General features: G+C 46.9%; 1 protein-coding gene across 8 annotated transcripts in view; it reads right to left on the bottom strand.

The window, feature by feature from the left end:
* LOC140404474 (casein kinase I-like) overlaps positions 1-19919 on the bottom strand; it is a 291996-nt gene that overhangs the window by 183758 nt on the left and 88319 nt on the right. For all 8 annotated transcript variants that reach the window (XM_072493070.1, XM_072493065.1, XM_072493073.1 and 5 more), the window contains one exon: positions 4733-4773. In XM_072493070.1, coding sequence (XP_072349171.1) covers positions 4733-4773 — 41 coding nt within the window. The remainder of the gene's footprint in view (positions 1-4732; positions 4774-19919) is intronic.

Here is a 19919-nt window from a genome sequence, read left to right as displayed (position 1 = left end):
TGTGAAGCAACTGTGCTAACCACTGTGCTACCGTGCCGCTCATTTGTGACAAGAGAGATTATCATTAAATGCTAGCAAATGGGGAGTTACCATGGACCGCTTTGATTTTTGTTTTGAAAGTTATCTATGTCCCTATCGGCCGCTCACCCCCACCCACTCCTGCGTGCGATGAGGTAACCTTGTGTAAGACACAACCTGATCTGGCCTCTACCGCGCCAAGTGTTCCAGCATTGCCTCCAAATCCACCTCTGGCTCCGTCCGGCAACACTGGCTGGGGCAGCGGCACGGAATCCAAGCTCTGGAGAAAGTGAGGCTACAGGGATCTGGATCGAGCTTTGGGCTGGGGTGCTTTTTCTTTGATACTGGCCGTATAAAGACTTCAGCAGAAGTCAAAGGGTTCAACGGTATGCAATTCCAGTTAGTTCAGAATTCCGATTGGTACGTTCCCAGGTAATAAAAGCTTCACTGGAGTTCCAAAAGATGAACTTTTACAAGTTAACCATTGCACTGGGATCCGTTTACCAGGGTAGATACACAGCCAAGAAAATCTTCGGTTTGTTAAACATTCTTCGCATTTGGCAAATCCGGTGTAATATTTCGGGCAGTTGTGTATGGTTGCCTTGCATTAGAAATTTAACATGGGTGCAATAGGATTAACGTCCATTTTATTACGCATTACGGCACTGTGGCTCATTGGTTAGCACTGCTGCCTCACAGCGCCAGGGACCCGGGTTCAATTCCAGCCTTGGCTGACTGTTTGGAGTTTGTACGTTCTCCCCGTGTCTGCGTGGGTTTCCTCCCACAGTTCAAAGATGTACAGGTTAGGTGGATTGGCCATGATAAATTACCGCTTAGTGTCCAGGGCAGGTTAGGTTGGGGATAGGGCAAGGTGGATATGGGTGGAGTGCACATTCGATGGGCCGAATGGTCTCCTCCTGCACGGTAAGAATTCTAATATGGCTATGCAATCGGCAAGAGATTTAAGCGTAAATTGACATCAGCTAAATGTGCACAATTTCTGGTGTAACTCCTGGGCTGCACCTTCACAGGAAACGTGCATCACCAGGATACACAGTCATAAAGCAGCACTCTGAGCCATCACATCAGTGCAAAACTAATGGTGTCCTGCTTTGTTGAAGGGTGCTTTCTTTTAATGTCACAGAAATTAGTAAACGGAGCCCCCACCTGCCTTTTTAGATGGGTGCTAAAAGATTTCTTATCACTTCTCACGTTGAAAGGCTGGGTGTTAAACTTGTCATTTATCTCATTTACAGTTTCAGGGACCTTGCCGTGCAATAAGTAAACACTGCTGCATTTGCTTAACAATTTCAAACATTGGCCGTCAAACATTTCAGGACACCAAGAATTTGAAATGTGCTCGTGTTTGTTTTCTGTCTGGATGAGAGGACGCCGTCTCTGAACTGTCCACCCAGCTTCAGCAAAACTTCAATCTTATCCGGTCATTTTGGACTTCATTAATGTCGCGCATCTGAGGTACAGTTGGCCTTTCATTATCTCACAATTGAGACACCTCCAAGTTATCTTTCTCAAAGGAAATATCTGTGGTATTGTTTCTCTCAGAGCGGAGGTGCCCGAGGATGTCCGGTGGTGGCAATGTGCTCAACAGTCGCACAAAAGGTGGCTCTCCTCCAGAAAATTCAACTTGGGTCCTTTTAACCTGGAAATCGGCCATTAAACCAACAACCCTTTCGCCCAGAACCCACCCTAAAACAAGCAGCCACCCCAACAAATGCCCTCAAGTCAACCAAGAAGCTGAAAAGAGCAGCAAGAGTCAGGAGAGGAAGACCCAGACTGCAGACACGAGGAGTGAAGAGCAGGACAAGGCGAACCGCAAGAGATCGCCAGCACGAACGCCGGCCCATCCACCGATGGGGGCAATGGATGGCATCAAAATAGTCACCTGGAATGTCAGGGGACTCAATGGCCCGGTGAAAAGATCCAGAGTTTTTGAAAAACTTGAGGGCTGACATAGCTTTCCTCCAAGAAGCACACCCGAGGGAGAAGGCAAGAAAGAGGTAGAGTTGGATAGGACGGACCTACCAAGTATGTTATGGGATATATGGGGGGGGGGGGGGGGGGGCCATAAATAACAGTTATAAAATATATAATAAGAGGATCTGAAGGGGAGGGCTCGCAGGGAACCGTCAGTGGTAATGAAGAACTAAAGTTTCACACGAGCAGGTATGACATCGCCATTGTAGGAGAGTCGTGGTTTGCTGAGACACATTGTAAAGTGCATCTCCATCTCATCGGAAGCAACAGATTTGAGGTAAATTGGGTACTTGAAGCTGCTGTGTGCGCTGATCCAGCCAGGTGAAGCAGAGGCGTCGGGCAGAGATGCCACCCTCAAGGCCAGGTCGCGTTGAAGTCCCGGGCACCCGGCCCTCTTCCTCCTCCCGTCTCCTGGTAACTATTACCCGCCGAGTCAGGCCGAGAGATTGGGGGAGGACCCTAGAGTGAAGCACTGCATAGGGCGACCTTCACCCCCTCTGCGCAGGGTTGAGCCTAACGCAACTAAAGATGGTGCACAGGGCAAACTTGACAAGGACACACATAAGCGGGTTCTTCCCGGAGGTGGAGGACAAATGTGAACGGTGCCAGGGAGGCCCAGTCAACCACACCTTCATGGTCTGGTCCTGTCACGGACGCGTCCGGTATTGGACCGTCTTCTTCGAGGCCATGTCCAAGTTTGTGGGGGTGAGGGTGGAGCCGTGCCCACTCGTGGCAGTCGTCAGGGTATTGGAACAGATAGAACTCTTTACGGGGGGAGGGACAGACGCCCTAGCCTTTGCCACCCTGATTGCCCGCCAGAGACTCCCGCTTGGCTGGAGATCAGCGCCACCCAAGGCCGCAGACTGGCTGACTGACTTAGCAGAATTCCTTAAATTGGAAAGGATAAAATTCTCCATTCGGAGATCAGAGGAAGGCTTTCACTAGACATGGGAACAATTCACCAGCCTGTTCCAAGGCATGTTTGTTGCCAGCAAGAAATGGGGAGGAACTAGAACCAGAACGGACAACGGAACAAGAAAAAGGCGGGGGTGGGGGGTAGGAGGACAGGGACAGAGTAAGGGGGAGTGCAGAAAAAGGGGAGGGGGGGAACAACAACAAGGACGTAGAGCGAGCAAAGCAGAAGAGTGGAGGGGACAAACAGCAATGGAAAACACGGGTGCGACCTCTGCAAAGGTTCGCCCAAACGGCGCCAAACACACACCTGGTACGTGACACCAGGAGGTGATGAATAGGAACGACGCGTATGGGGTGGCCGAGGATGGGCCACGGCATCGACATCTGTACACACGCAGCCCTCATGTACACACGCAGCCCTCATGTACACACCGGAACAGGCCCCTATAGCCGTGTCATTGCTACACTGTTTGTTCTTCTCCCTTAGGTATTTGTTTCTTATCGTTTTGTACATATATATATATATATATATATATATATATATATATATATATATACATATACACACCCATCCTATAAAGATCTCTTTGCTACTGTTTAATGTTCTCTGCGATGCTACTACTAGAAATGCAAACCAATAAAAATATATATATATATATTTTCTAAAAAGAGCAGCCCAGCTCCATTTATTAATGCAGCTGCCTTTCCCACCGAAGAACAGGATGTCCTCCGATATACATCATCTTCATTTACATCTCTAAATGGGAAAGCAGACTACCCTCAGGAACGAATTAGGAAAAGCACATTAAACTCTCCTTCTCTTTAATGCGACAATTTTTATAGCGTTTTGGGAGCACTCAATGTTCAAGCGGTCCACTTCCATGATGGCACCGCGTGCAATATTCTTAGCTGTAGTGCTCACATATCGCCCAGAAGCAACAATTGTGCGGTGACGTTCTGCCAGAATAAAAGCATCTTTAGGGCTTCAGGACGGGGAGGCAGCAGCCAGTGGTGTCAGGTAGTGTCACGGGAACAGTAATCCAGAGATTCAGGGTAATGCTCTGAACACCCTGGTTTGAATCCCACCACAGCAGATAGTGGAATTTAAATTTAGTTAAAAAAAACCTGGAATTAAAAGTCTCATGGTGACCATGACACCACTGGCTAGCAATCTACTCAGTTAGAGGGCAATTAGGGATGGGCAACAAATGTTGGCCTTGCCAGCACGCCAGCTTCCCGGAAATGATTTAAAAATATCCTCTTGGGCCAGCAGGCAGAACGGCACTCTCGGCTGGAGCCACGCCAGACAGGGGAACAAGGTGAGGCGGAAGGAAGTTTAAAAACTGCAACTCATTAAGTACAAGATGCACGCAAGTGCTCCTTGGCAGGCGGTTCTTGTACACAAGGCGAGAATAACAAAATGCAGTTTATAGTCAGCCCCGTCACCGGGCGGCTGGTTTCATTATGGATGCGTTCAGCTATCAAAGCAAAATGTTGCAGGCCGCCACGGAACAAGGCCAAACATAAACAGCGGGTAAGCTCAACGACAGAGATTTTCTCCTTTGTGTACTGTTGGCAAACATCTTTTCGGGCATTTCACTGCACAGAGAACACTTTAAAACGCATAAGACTGCTTTTTTGACAGGATGCATTAGTGAGATCACAAAACAAAACCCCATGAGGGCTTATGCTAATTTGAATTAATTTGTCTAACAGCAACACACAAATTAATTCAAATCCACAGAATATCAATGCCTGCCCGCCACAGTAAAACGCGCCCCATTAGGAAAAGAAACGTACTCACCAGTTTGATTGCTACGTATTCATTCGTGTAGAGATTTTTACCTGAAAGAAAATGAAACAAAACATTATTCAGAGACTGTCAACTACATACATCTCTGCATATAAATGAGCTGTATAAAAAGGCATATCGCAGACAACAACAAGGCTAAAACGAGGAAAGCAGACCTAAAAATACAGATTGTAAAACCTAACTCAAAGGCCCTTCTCTTTCCATCAAGACTGAATGCACGTCAACTTGGCTCGATTGGCAGCACAGACTTAGACGTCGTGGGTTTGAGCCCCCGCCCAGGATTTCGTCACCTAACCTACACTTCACACATCCAGCACCGTCAAGGTGTTAGGTGGAGACACGCACACCCCCTCGCTTCCTCCAAGATTGGCTGGTTGCTTCGGGTGGGCTTTGAAAATCCTGGGGGGAAAAGGTGGGAGATCTTGGGATGTCCTTAGCCAACACTACCATCATATAACTCACTGTTCTGTGCAAAGATAGTTGCCTCATATCCATACTCAAGTCATTGGATCAGAAGCTGGGGTGGCACGGTCACGTTATGGTTAGCACTGCTGCCTCCAGGCGCCGAGGTCCCGGGTTCGATCCCAGCCCCAGGTCACTGTCTGAGTGGAGTTTGCACATTCTCCCCGTGTCTGCGTGGGTCTCATCCCCGCATCCCTAAAAGATGTGCAGGTGAATTGGCCACACTAAATTGCCTCTTAATTGGGAATAAAAATAATTGGGTACTCTAGATTTATATTTTAAAGAGAACGACAGCACAGTGGTTAGCACAGTTGCTTCACAGCTCCAGGGTCCCAGGTTCGATTCCCAGCTTGGGTCACTGCCTGTGCGGAGTCTGCACGTCCTCCCCGTGTCTGTGTGGGTTTCCTCCGGGTGCTCCCGTTTCCTCCCACAGTCCAAAGATGTGCGGGTTAGGTGGATCGGCCATGGTAAATTGCCCTTAGTGTCCAAAAAATATTAAGTGGGGGTTACTGGGTTACGGGGATAGGGTATATACATGGGCTTCAGTAGGGTGCTCTTTGTAAGGGCCGGTGCAGACTCGATGGGCCGAATGGCCTCCTTCTGCGCTGTATATTCTATGATTCTAAAAGTTGCACCACAAGCCAACACATTTGACTGCGTTGCCCTGTTTTAGGGATGCAACACTAAATGGCTGGGTGACTGGGACAAGTGTCCTTTTGTCTCTCAGATCTTACGAGGAATCTGGCCAGCGTGCTGAAAGTATAAAGCTCGGAGATTAATTACGTCCATGTCAGCTCAACTCCGTTTCCACTGGATGGAAATTGACAATTCAAAAAGAGTTGATCATTGGGAATTGTACTGTTCCATCAGTTTATCTCAGACACGCGGAGCTCAGTGGGGGAGCAGGCAGTATCACACCAGTGGCATATTAGGGTCTCTTCTAAGCTTGGGTGAGGTACGGTTTTAAAGCAATGCAGAAATTCCACTCTCCGTCTGACCGGTTTGTGCTTAATGGGCAATGTGATAGAAACATCTGTCAAGTCGAAAGCAGCAGACTGCCGGAAACTTTACACCCGCCACATACATCCAGTGCTTAAAAACAACACACTGATGGCCTTCATCACACAGGAAAGTGATTCCATCAAATAGTTAAAAATTACACTTCAGAACGTAGTTGGTCGGTTTTATTACATGAAACGTGTAGTCATTATGTCGTTCATTGATGGAATGCACTAGTGCGCTATAAACTGTAAGATGCAAATTAGACCCCATAATTCACAAATGACAAGTTTATAATGTAAGACTCAGCAAGCACTGGTTCTTCGGTCTTCTTTGTTTGTGCGCTGTGGGCGATACCAGCAAGGCCCAGCATTATTGCCCATCCACAATTGCCCTCGAGAAGGTGGCAGAATTCTGCACTTTGGCATGCACATAGTCTCGAGTTGAAGCGGTGTTCCATCGCCACCCACCGCAGGTCTGCTCTGGCCAATGTACCCTTCTGGCCTCGGTCAGCTCAGTCTGCGGTGGTGCGACCGAGCCACTCCTGGTGATGGCCATTCACAAGACCATACGACACAGGAACAGAATTAGGCCATTCAGCCCGTCGAGTCGGCTCCGCCATTCAATCATGGCTGATGGGTTTCTCATCCCTATTCTCGCCATAACCCTCGATCGCCTTATTAATCAAGTTCACAACTAGAGTACATTCCTTTGTCGTTACCATCAATGCTTCTTCCAAGTGGTTTTCAACACGGATTCATCTTCTAATGGAGGGCAGCAGGTGGTAATCACTAGGGTGTTTCCTTACCTATATTTGACCTGATGCCATACAACTTCATCAGGTCAAGAGTCAAAGTTCAGGACCACTCCCTCCTCCTCATTTAGCACTGCACTTTAACCTCTGGTGGATCTGTCCTGCCAATGGGAGAGGACATACCAGGGGTGGTGAATAAGGCATCTGGGATAATGGCTATACGGTAAGACTGGACGAGTATGTCCATGTTGGTAGACTAATCTAGGGGGTCAGCTCTCCCAATTTTAGGAGAAATCCCAAATCGGCCTTTGCTGTTCGTGGTGGCCAAGTTGACGCTGGGTGGTCCATCTCATTTTATTCTGATTTGACTTTTCTGCAGCGGTTTGATACATTTGAGCGGCTTGCTAGGCCAGTTCAGAGAGCAACTGAGAGTCAACCACATTGCTCTGTGTCTGGAATCACATGTAGGCCAGACCAGGTCAGGGTGGCAGATTTCCTTCCCTAAAAGACATTAGTGAACTAGAAGGAAGTTGGACAAAGGAGAACCAGTGAACGTGATCTATTTAGATTTCCAGAAGGCCTTTGACAAGGCGCCGGATATGAGGCTGTTAAATAAGTTAAGAGTCCATGGTGTTCAGGGTAAGATCCTGGCATGGAAGGAGGATTGGCTGACGGCAGAAGGCAGAGAGTGGGGATTAAGGGTCTTTTTCAGGATGGCAGCTGGTGCCTAGTGGTGTGCCTCAGGGATCGGTGTTGGGACACAACTTTTCACAATTTACATGAATGATCTGGAAGGAGGAACTGAAGGCAGTGCTGCTAAGTGTGCAGATATTACAAAGATATGCAGAGCAACAGGTAGTATTGAGGAAGCAGGGGGGGCTGCAGAATGACTTGGACTGGCTAGGACAGTGGACAGAGAAGTGTCAGATGAAATACAATGTGGAAACGTGTGAGGTTATGCACTTTGTTTGGAAGAATAGAGGCATAGACTACAGTCGAAATGGGAAAAGGTTTCAGAAATCAGAAGCACAAAGGAACTTAGGAGTCCTTGCTCAACATTCTCCGACAGTTAATGTGCACATTCAGTCGGCAGTTAGGAAGGCAAATGTAATGTTAGCAAATGGAATGTTAGCATTCATGTCGAGTGGGCTGGAATACAAGAGCAGGGATGTACTTCGGAGGCTGTATAAGAACTCCATTTGGAGTATTGTGAGAAGTGTTGGGCCCCATATCTAAGGAAGGATGTGCTGCCTTGGAAAGGATCCAGAGGAGGTTCATAGGAGTGATCCCTAGAATGAAGAGCTTGTCGTATGAGGAGCGGTTGAGGACTCCGGGTCTGTATGCGTTGGGAGTTTAGAAGGATGAGGTTTGATCTTATTGAAACTTACAGGACACTGCGAGGCCTGGATAGAGTGGACGTGGAGAGGATGTTTTCACTAGTAGGAGAAACTAGAACCCGAGGACACAATCTCAGATTGAGGGACAATTCTTTAAAACAGAGATGAGGAGGGGTTGCACGGTTATGCAGTGGTTAGCACGGTTGCCTCACAGCGCTGAGGTTCCTGGTTCGATCCGGGTTACAATCCGTGTGGTTTGCTCATTCTTCCCGTTTCTGCATGGGTCTCAACCCACAACCCAAAAAGATGCGCGGGGTATGTGGATTGGCTATGCTAAATTGCCCCTTAATTGGAAAAAAATGATTGTGTACTCTAAATTTAATTTTTTTAAGAAAAAAAAACAGAGATGAGGAGGAATTTCTTCAGCCAGAGGGTGGTGAATCTGTGGAACTCTTTGCCGCAGAAGGCTGTGGAGGCCAAGTCACTGAGTGTCTTTAAGACAGAGATAGATAGGTTCTTGATTAATAAGGGGATCAGGGGTTATGGGGAGAAGGCAGGAGAATGGGGATGAGAAAATATCAGCCATGATTGAATGGCGGAGCAGACACGATGGGCCGAGTGGCCTAATTCTTATGGGTTTTTAACAATAATCAAATAGTCTCACGGTCATGGCGGAAACTAACTTTTTGTTCCAGGATTTTGGATCGAAATTTCACCAGCTGCCTTGGTGAGATTTGAAGTCATGGCTCACAAGCATTGGCCCAGGACTCTGGACTTGCCCAACACAAGCTGGAGGAGGAACATCTTATCTTCCAATCAGGCACGTTACAGCCAACTTTAAGATAGCCAAACATTTATTGTCTCTATGCAAAAACACTTCCTCCACCCCCCACTCCAGTCCATCTGCCTCTTGTTCATAGAATCACAGAATTTACAGTGCTGAAGGAGGCCATTCGGGCCATCGAGTCTGCACCGGCTCTTGGAAAACACACCCTACCCAAGGTCAACACCTCCGCCCTATCCCCATAACCCAGTAACCCCACCCAACACGAAGGGCAATTTTGGACACTAAGGGCAATTTATCACGGCCAATCCACCTAACCTGCACATCTTTGGACTGTGGGAGGAAACCGGAGCACCCGGAGGAAACCCACGCACACACGGGGAGGATGTGCAGACTCCACACAGACAGTGACCCAAGCCGGAATCGAACCTGGGACCCTGGAGCTGTGAAGCAATCGTGCTATCCACAATGCTACCGTGCTGCCCACAGATGTGGATGGAATATTAAACCGAGGCCTCAGCTGTCCCCCTCGGACTGGTGTAAACAATCCTACGGCACTATTTTGAAGCCATGGTGTGGAGACCTGGTGTAAGACTTCTTACTATTTTGAAGAACAGCAGGACGGCTATCCCCGGCGTCCTGCCTAATAATTGCCTCTCAATCAAAAGCATGAAACAAAATCTGGTCATTATCAGGTTGCACACAGCAGGGCCCCACACACATCAAATGAACTGCCACACTTAATGAAATTACGACACGCATTTGCACTTAGTCTGTAAAGCACAGGGACACCCCAAGGTCATGAAAGGTGCTATATAAATGCACGTTTTTGTCTTTTATTGTTAAAACTCAAGACAAAATCTGCAATATAGTGCCATAAAAATGCATTTGATAGCTTAGTGTGTTGCTTGAAGCTTTGATTTGTAAATGGCAGCATAATTAAGGTTCTGGAGGGTTCGCGAGGAATAAATTTAAGGAGCTATTATAAGCAAAGAGATTCCTCAAGTGCCAATTATGAAATGACTGAACTCTTGGTGATTGAAGCTCCTCTAAGACAAGGCTTTGGGAGCAGCTCAGAATTGTGGCTTGCAATTCGTTTCAAAGGTAATGGTTTGTTAAATATGCATCGTGATTGTCAGCAAACAATTTCTCATTTACAAGGCATGCGAAATCCTAGGAGGGCCAATCCTACCCCTTCAACTCTTTATCGATATTCAAATGCTAGAGGTCAAGAAATGAAATGTAGAAAGGTTATCACTGGGGAAATATGAGGAGGTCTATTACGGTCAATATGTTGGCAGTGGCTCAATACGATGAAACATTATTCATTGAGGCACAATAAGAAATGTTGTCACTCAGCAATACAATAGAGAAACCACGGCACTCGACTCAATTCAGTCAAACAACTCCTCCATTGCCAACACAAAATGGTTTGTGTTAAGGGAACTGACCAATTGCTTCGGAACGGGCACTGGTATGGCTGGGTGTACGATCGGTTTGATCCAACACAGGAAGAATTTGAGTTCAGCAAAATGTAAATGGATTTCAGGGTAAAACATGGGAGCATAAGTGGAGACGGTCAACTTCGCAAAATTATATCATTGTCCAAAGAATGATTTTCCTGGAAAGGCCACGATGTTGGAAACATTAAGATTCATTCATGGTCCAGGGAGATGGGTGACTGGGGTTTGGGGTGTCTGAAGAGGACCTTTCCTATCTATATGCTTCTAGATGGGCCAAATTGTCTCCCTCATTTGTGTTTAAACTTAGAATAATAATCTTCATTATCACAAGTAGGCTTACATTAACGCTGCAATTAAGTTACTGTGAAAGCCCCTAGTCACCACATTCTGGCGCCTGTTTGGGTACACAGAGGGAGAATTCAGAATGGCCAAATACCTAACAGCTCGTCTATCGGGACTTGTGGGAGAAAACCGGAGCACCCGGAGGAAACCCACGCAGACACCGAGAACGTGCAGACTCCACACAGACAGTGACCCAAGCCGGGAATCGAACCTGGGACCCTGGAGCTGTGAAGCAACAGTGCTAACCACTGTGCCGCCTTGAGCTTCCGAGAACAAATTGACTGAATTATAATCAATTTAACAAATACTGGCACATACCAATGGTCCTCAATTTTGATCACTGGTATAGAGGCAGTGCTGTTATTGTAGATAACATTAATCCCTGCACAGCAACATAAATAATCGAGCAAGTCAGTGAACAATACAGAAACCCCAAGGCACCAGAATTCACCCAAGAGTTGAGAGTCTGGAACCTGAATTAGTCGAAAGTCGGAGATGTGAAGCAGAGACGCCTACTCAAGGAGGGAGGTCATTTTGTTTTTTAAAGAAAGGTGAATGTCGGAGCACAATAGCCAATGAAGCCAGATTTTGAAACCTTGATGATGACAGTCTAATCAGTCGTCAAGTCACTGGCTTGAGGTCATTGGTCAAGCAACAAAACATGGGTGAATGTGCAGTGTCCAGTGAGCATCACATTACCATCACTCTCACCCAACTAGATAAGTGCAGCTGCAAGAAGCTCAACACCACCCAGGACAAAGCAGTCCACTTGATTGGTACCCCATCCACCACTGACCCATAGAGACATTGCAACTCACAAAGGCTCCTTCAACAGCACCTTCCAAGGACAAGGGCGGCTGGTGCATGGGAACATAGAATCATACAATCCCGACAATGCAGAAGGAGACCAATCAGCCCGTCGAATCTGCACTGACTCTTCGAAAGACCACCCCTACCTCGGACAATTCCTTCACCCTATTCCTGCAATCTCACTCGAATGGGCAAATTTAGCACGGCCAATCCACCTAACCTGCACATCTTTGGACTGTGGGAGGAAACCGGAGCACCTGGGGGAAACTCAGGCAGACACGACGAGAATGTGCAAACCACACACAGACAGCAACCAGAGGTTGGGATCGAACCCAGGTCCCTGGCGCTGTGAGGCAGCAGTGCTTGCCGCCGTGCCGCCCTAAATCCCCATCACCACCTGCACGATCCCCTCCAAACCATACAATATCCTGACCTGGAACTATATCGCCATTCTTCACTGTCGCTGGGTCAAAATCCAGGAAAGCCCTCTCTAACATCGCTGTGGGTGTACCTACACCCCATGGACTGCAGAGGTTCACGGCACTTGCTCACCACCACCCTCCCGGGAGCAATTAGGGATGGGCAATAAACAATGCATGCCCATGGGGATTTGAGGAAGGTAGCCGAAGCACACTGGATACACCAGAAAGGAAATAAATTTAAGCTCAATAGGTTGAATTCAAATCCAATTCATTTCAGCGCTTTGCATATTGTCTTTTCTCAAATGCTGAATACTCCCAGCTTGGTCTTGGATGCCGAGCATCATTTGGCGTATTCAGAAATGGTATAATTCCATTAGATGGGATGCAAGGTTTTTGAAGACATTGCCTCTTGTGTTTCAGCCTGGATGTCAGCACAAATTAACCACTGATTATAAGCATCGGTTTCTGGGTGGCGGGGGAGATTTGAAGAATTTAGCAAAAGGGACAGAAATCAACCATAAAACCACAAAGAATGTACCACACAGAAACATTGAGGTTTTCTCCTATCTTTTGCACACACTGGAACGATTCTCATAAGATAATCGTATGAATCATAATCATAAGATAATCATTCAAACAACGGAGTCAGAGTACAGGAGGGAGATAGAGAACCTAGTGGAGTAGTGTAACGACAACAATCTCTCAATGTCAGCAAAACTAAGGAGCTGGTCATTGACTTCAGGAAGCGAAGTGTCGTACACACCCCTGTCTGCATCAACGGGGCCGAGGCTGAGACGGTTGACAGCTTCAAATTCCTAGGTGTGCACATCACCAGGAATCTGTCCTGGTCCACCCACGTCCACACTACACCCAAGAAAGCACAACAGCGCCTGTACGTTCTCAGGAAACTAAGGAAATTCGGCATGTCCACATTGACTCTTACAAATTTTTATAGATGCACCATAGAAAGCACGGTAACACAGTGGTTAGCACTGTGGCTTCACGACACCATGGTCCCAGGTTCAATTCCCGGCTGGGTCACTGTCTGTGCGGACGTCTGCACATTCTCCCCGTGTCTGCGTGGGTTTCCTCCAGGTGCCCCAGTTTCGGGCCGCTAGTCCCGAAAGACGTGCTTGAGGTAATTTGGACATTCTGAATTCTCCCTCAGTGCACCCGAACAGGAGCCGGAATGTGGCGACGAGGGGCTTTTCACAGTAACTTCATTGCAGTGTTAATGTAAGCCTACTTGTGACAATAAAGATTATTAAAATTAAATTAAAGTATCCTATCTGGCTGCATCACAGCCTGGTATGGCAACTGCTCAGCGCGAGACCGTAAGAAACTACAGAGAGTCATGAACACCGCCCAGTCCATCATTTGAACCTGCCTTCCATCCATTGACTGTCTACACCTCCCGCTGCCTGGGGAAAGCGGGCAGCAGAATCAAAGACCCCTCCCACCCTGGTTTATTCACCCTTCCAACTCCTTCCATCGGGCAGGAGATACAAAAGTCTGAGAACACGCACTAAAAAACAGATACAAAAACAGCATCTTCCCCGCAGTTACCACACTCCTAAACGACCTTCTTATGGACTGAACTGATCTCTTCTGAGTAGTACTACACTCCAGTATGCTTCACCCGATGCCTGTGTCTACGTATTTACATAGTGTATATGTGTGCCCTATGTTTTTTTTCAATGTATGGAATGACCTGTCTGTACTGTACGCCGAACATTACTTTTCACTGTGCCTCGGTACACGTGACAATAAACAAATCCCAGGAATATGCCATTCGGCCCCATGAGCCTGCTCCACCATTTGATAAGATCACGACTGAACTGACAGTAACCTCAAATCTGCATCCCACCTACCCTCCCCGATAACCCCTCACCCGCCCCAAGAATCTATCCACCTCTGCCTAAAAAATATTCAAAGACTCTGCCACTGCAGCCGTTTGAGAAAGGGAGTTCCAATGGCTCACGACCCTCAGAAAAAAGTGGCACCTCATCCCCGTTTTAAATGGTCAGCCGCTTATTTTTAAAGAGCGACCCCTAGCTCGAAATTTTCCCACATCACAAACACACCAAAATTCAAACAACTGCCTGAAGTCTGTTGAGTTTCTATGCCTGCAGCCAATGACATCATCACCTCTATATAGTTCAGGCATCATTCTGAAGGAACACCTATTTCCAAATTTCAGCGGATACGCAACTCCAGACAGGCAGCAACATTGTGTATAACCACAGCCACTTGCCCATCTACAATTACCTCACACTGTAGCCATTAGGGTCAACTGCGCAGCACTCTTGAATGTATAGTATAATAATAATCTTTAATGTCACAAGTAGGCTTTACATTAACACTGCAATGAAGTTACTGTGAAAATCCCTGGGTCGCCACATTCCGGCACCTGTTCAGGTACAACAGCAGCACAGTGATTAGCACTGTTGCTTCACAGCTCCAGGGTCCCAGGTTCGATTCCCGACTTGGCTCACTGTCTGTGCGGAGTCTGCACGTTCTCCCCGTGTCTGCGTGGGTTTCCACCAGATGCTCCGGTTTCCTCCCACAAGTCCTAAAAGATGAGCTGTTAGGTGAATTGGACAGTCTGAATTCTCCCTCTGTATCTCCTCTGTACCTGAACAGGCGCCGGAGTGTGGCGACTAGGGGATTTTCAGAGTAACTTCATAGCAGTCTTAATGTCAGCATACTTGTGACAATAATAAAGATTATTATTACCGAGCACGGATTTGTGAGGGGTAAGTCTTGCCTCACAAGTTTGATTGTATTCTTTGAGGAGGTAACTAAGTATATAGATGAAGGTAGAGCAGTTGATGTCGTATACATGGATTTTAGTAAGGCGTTTGATAAGGTGCCCCATGGTGCACTAGAATGATTGGGAGTAGGTTGATTTGATCTTAGTTTCAGATTAGTTCGGCACAACATCGTGGGCCGAAGGGCCTGTACTGTACAGTTCTATGTTCTAACCGTATAAAGCTCACCATCATAAACTCGCTATACAAACGTATTTTATAGTTTAAACGGTCCCTGTTTTGCTCAATGTGGGTGACAACCCACCTTTCCCGGTTTCACTGCTTTAAGTGTCGCTATTACAACTTAAAGGTTCTGATGTGGACAGGAGATTTCTTCTTGCGGGAGAATTTGGAACGTAGGGGCTTCACGGTTTAAAAATGAAGGGGTCGCCCATTTTAGACAGAGTCAAGAAGAAAAAAAATTCTCGAGGGTCATTTAGTCTTTGGAACTTCCCTTCCTCAAAAGACAGTGGAAGCAGTCTCCTAATGTTTTCAAGGTAGATAGATTCTCAATAAGCTAAGAGGTGAGAGGTGAACGGGGGTAGGCGAGAGGATACACTCAGAGCAGAACGGTAGCATGGTGGTTAACACAATTGCTTCACAGCTCCAGGGACCCGGGTGCGATTCCCGGCTTGAGTCACTGTCTGTGTGGAGTCTGCACGTTCTCCCAGTGTGTGCGTGGGTTTCCTCCGGGTGCTCCGGTTTCCTCCCACAGTCCAAAGATGTGCAGGTTAGGTGGATTGGCCATGCTAAATTGCCCCTTAGTGTCCAAAATTGCCCTTCGTGTTGGGTGGGGTTACTGGGTTATGGGGATAGGGTGGAGGTGTTGACCTTGGGTAGGGTGCTCTTTCCAAGAGCCGGTGCAGACTCGATGGGCCGAATGGCCTCCTTCAGCACTGTAAATTCTATGATCTATGACTTTATTGAATGGCAAAGGAGGCTTGAAGGGCCAAGTGGCCTACTCCTTCTCGAGCCACACGTTCGTAACCATATGTACAATTCCCTTTTTCCCTTGTTTCACTGCCGATATACACCATCCACTCAGGTAAATAGCTGGGATCGCAATCTCCCCAACCAAAATGCAAAAAGAGACTTTCATTTATATTTTCATGGCCTCAGGCCATCTCTCAGCCCTCTAAAACCAATAAAGTATTTTTGATGTGTAGTTTCTGTTGAAATGCAGGAAACGTGGCAGGCAATTTGCACATAGTAGGCTTCGACAAACAGCAAAGTGCTAATGACCGGGCAATGTTTGCCTGATGTTGACAAGAGGGAGAAACATTGGCCAGGACAATTCCTCAGCACTTCTTCAAAATAGTGCGGCGGTACACATGACACCCACCTGAGGGGGCGGTCAGGGTCTTGGGTCAAGAACTCATCTGAAAGACAGCACCGCCAACTGGACAAGCTTGAGTATTGCACTGGGGTGTCAGCCCAATTGTGTTCCAGTCTCAGGTGTGGGGCTTGAACGCAGGGCCCCTGATTCACTACTCTAAAGCTCCCGCAGTACGTTACCTTCCATCCACCCACTGTACATATTGAACTGAATATTAAATTAAGCCATTTTAGGCGGAACATTTTTAGTTGCTGCCACAAACAGCAATCACAATAGCTTCCCACCAGCACAGCAGGAAAGATCTGCGCACATAGACCAAACCTTGGTGCATCACACAGATGATTGTGTGTCAGGCTAATGGTGCGTAATTTTGCCAAGCGCTGGATTGCGAGCAGCCTGCCAAGGATTTTTGCAGCTCGCAGGGCATGGCACCATTGTGCTGTTGCAACTCTGACGTTACCAAAAGTTTCTCATTTCCTGACCCCCAGACTCTCGAGGGCAAGTGCGAGGGAAACGAGACGCTTTGAAAACAAACATCGCCTTGTGTGCTCGGCATCAGAAAATGGGAAACAGGCTGCGATGCAGAAGTGGCGAGCCTTTGAGTTTTATTTTACACTGACTGGCAATATGTTGTGCCTCACACAGGTTAATCCTTTCGATGGCATTATTGTTAATCATTCACAATGACAATACACAATGAAGATTCCAGTGAGTGCTAACAAGCAGTTAAACACACATCTTAGTTACAAACATCGAGCTATTTAAATCAATTCATTCGCACACTAAAGTACCTCTATCTTGGCTAACTTCCGAATCAACAAACCTTCCCTGATTCATGCTGCATAGCCTGCAATTTAGACACAAGAGCTTCACTTTTGAACCCGAGCTATTTTAAACTATAACAAAGGCACAATTGCTATTGTTGTCAGTGGCTTTTGCATTGATTTGATTGCAAGTCAGAAGAGAGCTGAGTTTCAACCTAGCAACAACATTTAAATTTCAGATTTCCTTTTTTTGGGGGGGAGGGGGGGAAAGATGGAAAACTAAACGCCGTATCCTGTTGCACATGGAATAGAAAACCTGGGGAAAATGGAATGAAATAAACGGGGATCTCACACCGATGGTAGGCGTGAATTAGTGTAGCAAGGGTCTGGCTTTTTGTTCACTTCAGGGTAATTAAGAATCAACGTCATTGTCGTGGGTCTGGGGTCACATGTTTGCCAGGCCAGGTAAGGATGGCAGATTTCCTTCTCTTGTTATGGGTCAGGGTTTAGAGAACCCCAAAGTGTAACATGGAGTTCACCTGACCAACAACTATTACTAGATCGTGGTCTGGGGAGCACACGGCTCACTCTACAGGTGTGGGACAGCAGAAATGGAAAAGTATTTTTTAAAAGCAAAACAATGTTTATTCTATGAACTCAAGTTAACCTTTTTAAAACATAGTGAACATCTTAGCAACCATCAATTCAAATACAACCCCCAAAGAATATAACACTAAGTAATCCTTTAAGCTTTCCTTTTAACATCCATAAGATTTAAAACACCCTTTACCAAAAGCACATCAGGTTAAAGTCACTACTGTTAATAGTTTAAATCACCAGGATCGATTTACAGTCTTTAGATTACAGAGAGAGATTCATACATCTTCTGGCTGCAGCTATCCAGCTCTGAAAATGAAACTAAAACACACCCTGCAGCAAACAGCCTAAAACAAAAGTAAAAAGCTGACAGACAGCCCAGCTCCACCCACTCTCTGACATCACTGCAGTAGTAAACACCCATTTCTTAAAGGTACTCTTACTACAGATATTTATATACACACCCATTTATAAACACCCATTTCTTAAAGGTACTCTCACATGACACTCTAAAGGATATCAGTGAGGCAGGTGTGTTTTTACACCAATCCATGATAGTTTCATGGACACTATTGCCCAGGCTGGGTTTAGATTCCAGATTTGTTAACCAGCTGCCGTGGTGGGATTTGAATCCGTGTCCCCAGAGAATTAGCCTGGGCCTCTGCATTACCATCCAATAACATCACCACTGTGTCACCATCTCGCTTAACTGGCAGCTTGTTTTTCTTTGGGGGGGGGGGGTCTTACGAACTCTAGACTTACCGGGGCGGTTGAGCATGAAGGAATGCCATTTTACATGGTCTCCATGTAGAGCAAGGACTGGAATAATCTGAGAGCCTTAAATAGGAGAGCTAAGCCAGGTGAGATAGATACCAGGGAGTGATATGGAGGTGGGTGCATTGATCGATCTCTAAATGGTGAGTCAGGAGCCCAGTGCCCTCCCAAGCTTTATCACTGCATAATGGTCACCACATGTACTAATTCCTATTGAAGCGCCGTCTCTGCCAGGCGAACGGGCAGCCAAGGACTCAGTTCAGCGTGTAACTCGAAAGGTGACACCTCCGATACCGCGTGATCCTTCAGGACATCACGGAGTGAATGTGTTGTAATAAAGTGACTACTGATGCTGCACAGGCCTTCAGAAACCTTTAAAAATGTAGCTCCTCCTCCAAAAACTGGAATGCTCACAATATTAATTTTCTCAGAGCTTTCGGCTTTCAAATTAATGGAACTAGCTTTTCCTACAGACTCGATTTAATCACCGCATCAATCACTCAGGGAAGAATCAGAGCCAGGTTTCCACAATAGCAACTTGAACAGCTCTTTCCATTCCCATCCTGTGAGGGAGCATTGGAACCTCAACGATGCCAGAGTCTCCCCTTCCTTCTTCATCCACCTCTGCCATTACAAGCGATTAGAAACGCAGGAAAATCCATCATCCGCCACTTCGGGGGAAGCACACAAGAGGAACCAGATCACAATCTTATGAATTAGAATTGTAACATCCTAGAGCACAGAAGATCATTTGGCTCACTGTGCTGTCTCTTTGAAAGAGCTATCGTATTCGTTCCACTCCCCTGCTCTTTCCCTATAGCCCACTTCTCCAACTCTCTTTTCAAAGTTATGTTATTAAAATAATAATCTTTAAGACTGTCACAAGTAGGCTTATATTAACACTGCAATGAAGTTACTGTGAAAATCTCCTAGTCACCACACTCTGGCGCCTGTTCGGGTACACAGAGGGAGAATTCAGAATGTCCAATTCACCTAACAAGCACGTCTTTCGGGACTTGTGGGAGGAAACCGGAGCACCCGGAGGAAACCCACGCAGACACAAGGAGAAAGTGCAGACTCCGCACAGACAGTGACCCAAGCAGGAATCGAACCTGGGACCTGGCGCTGTGAAGCAACAGTGCTAACCACTGTACTATCATGCTATTAGCTTAGCAGTAAGGCAGGGGGTTCCCAAACTGTGGGTCGAAATCCCCACTCGAAGCCGCACGTTCCCTCTCCTCCACAGCAGCAATAGAGCAGAGATGCTGAGGCACCAGCTCCGAGGCCCAATGAGCACCTCCGACACAGCGTGCATAAGCAGTAGGTGCAAAAGTGTGTCACTGGCAGTTCCCAAAGGCCTCCTCCCCTGTATGCTCTCAGAGCTCGTCACATCTCCCACTCTCTCGGCTATACATCCCCCTCTCCACCGTCTCACTATGGAGTTGTGGGAATTTGAGCTTCAAAACGGGATCACGGTGGTGAAAAGTCTGGGAAGCATGCAGGAGGGACTGGGTAAATGGCTTT

The sequence above is a fragment of the Scyliorhinus torazame genome, chromosome 30, assembly GCF_047496885.1.
Source record: "Scyliorhinus torazame isolate Kashiwa2021f chromosome 30, sScyTor2.1, whole genome shotgun sequence".
In the NCBI taxonomy this organism is placed as follows: Eukaryota; Metazoa; Chordata; class Chondrichthyes; order Carcharhiniformes; family Scyliorhinidae; genus Scyliorhinus; species Scyliorhinus torazame.
This window is presented reverse-complemented; position numbering and strand designations above follow the sequence as displayed.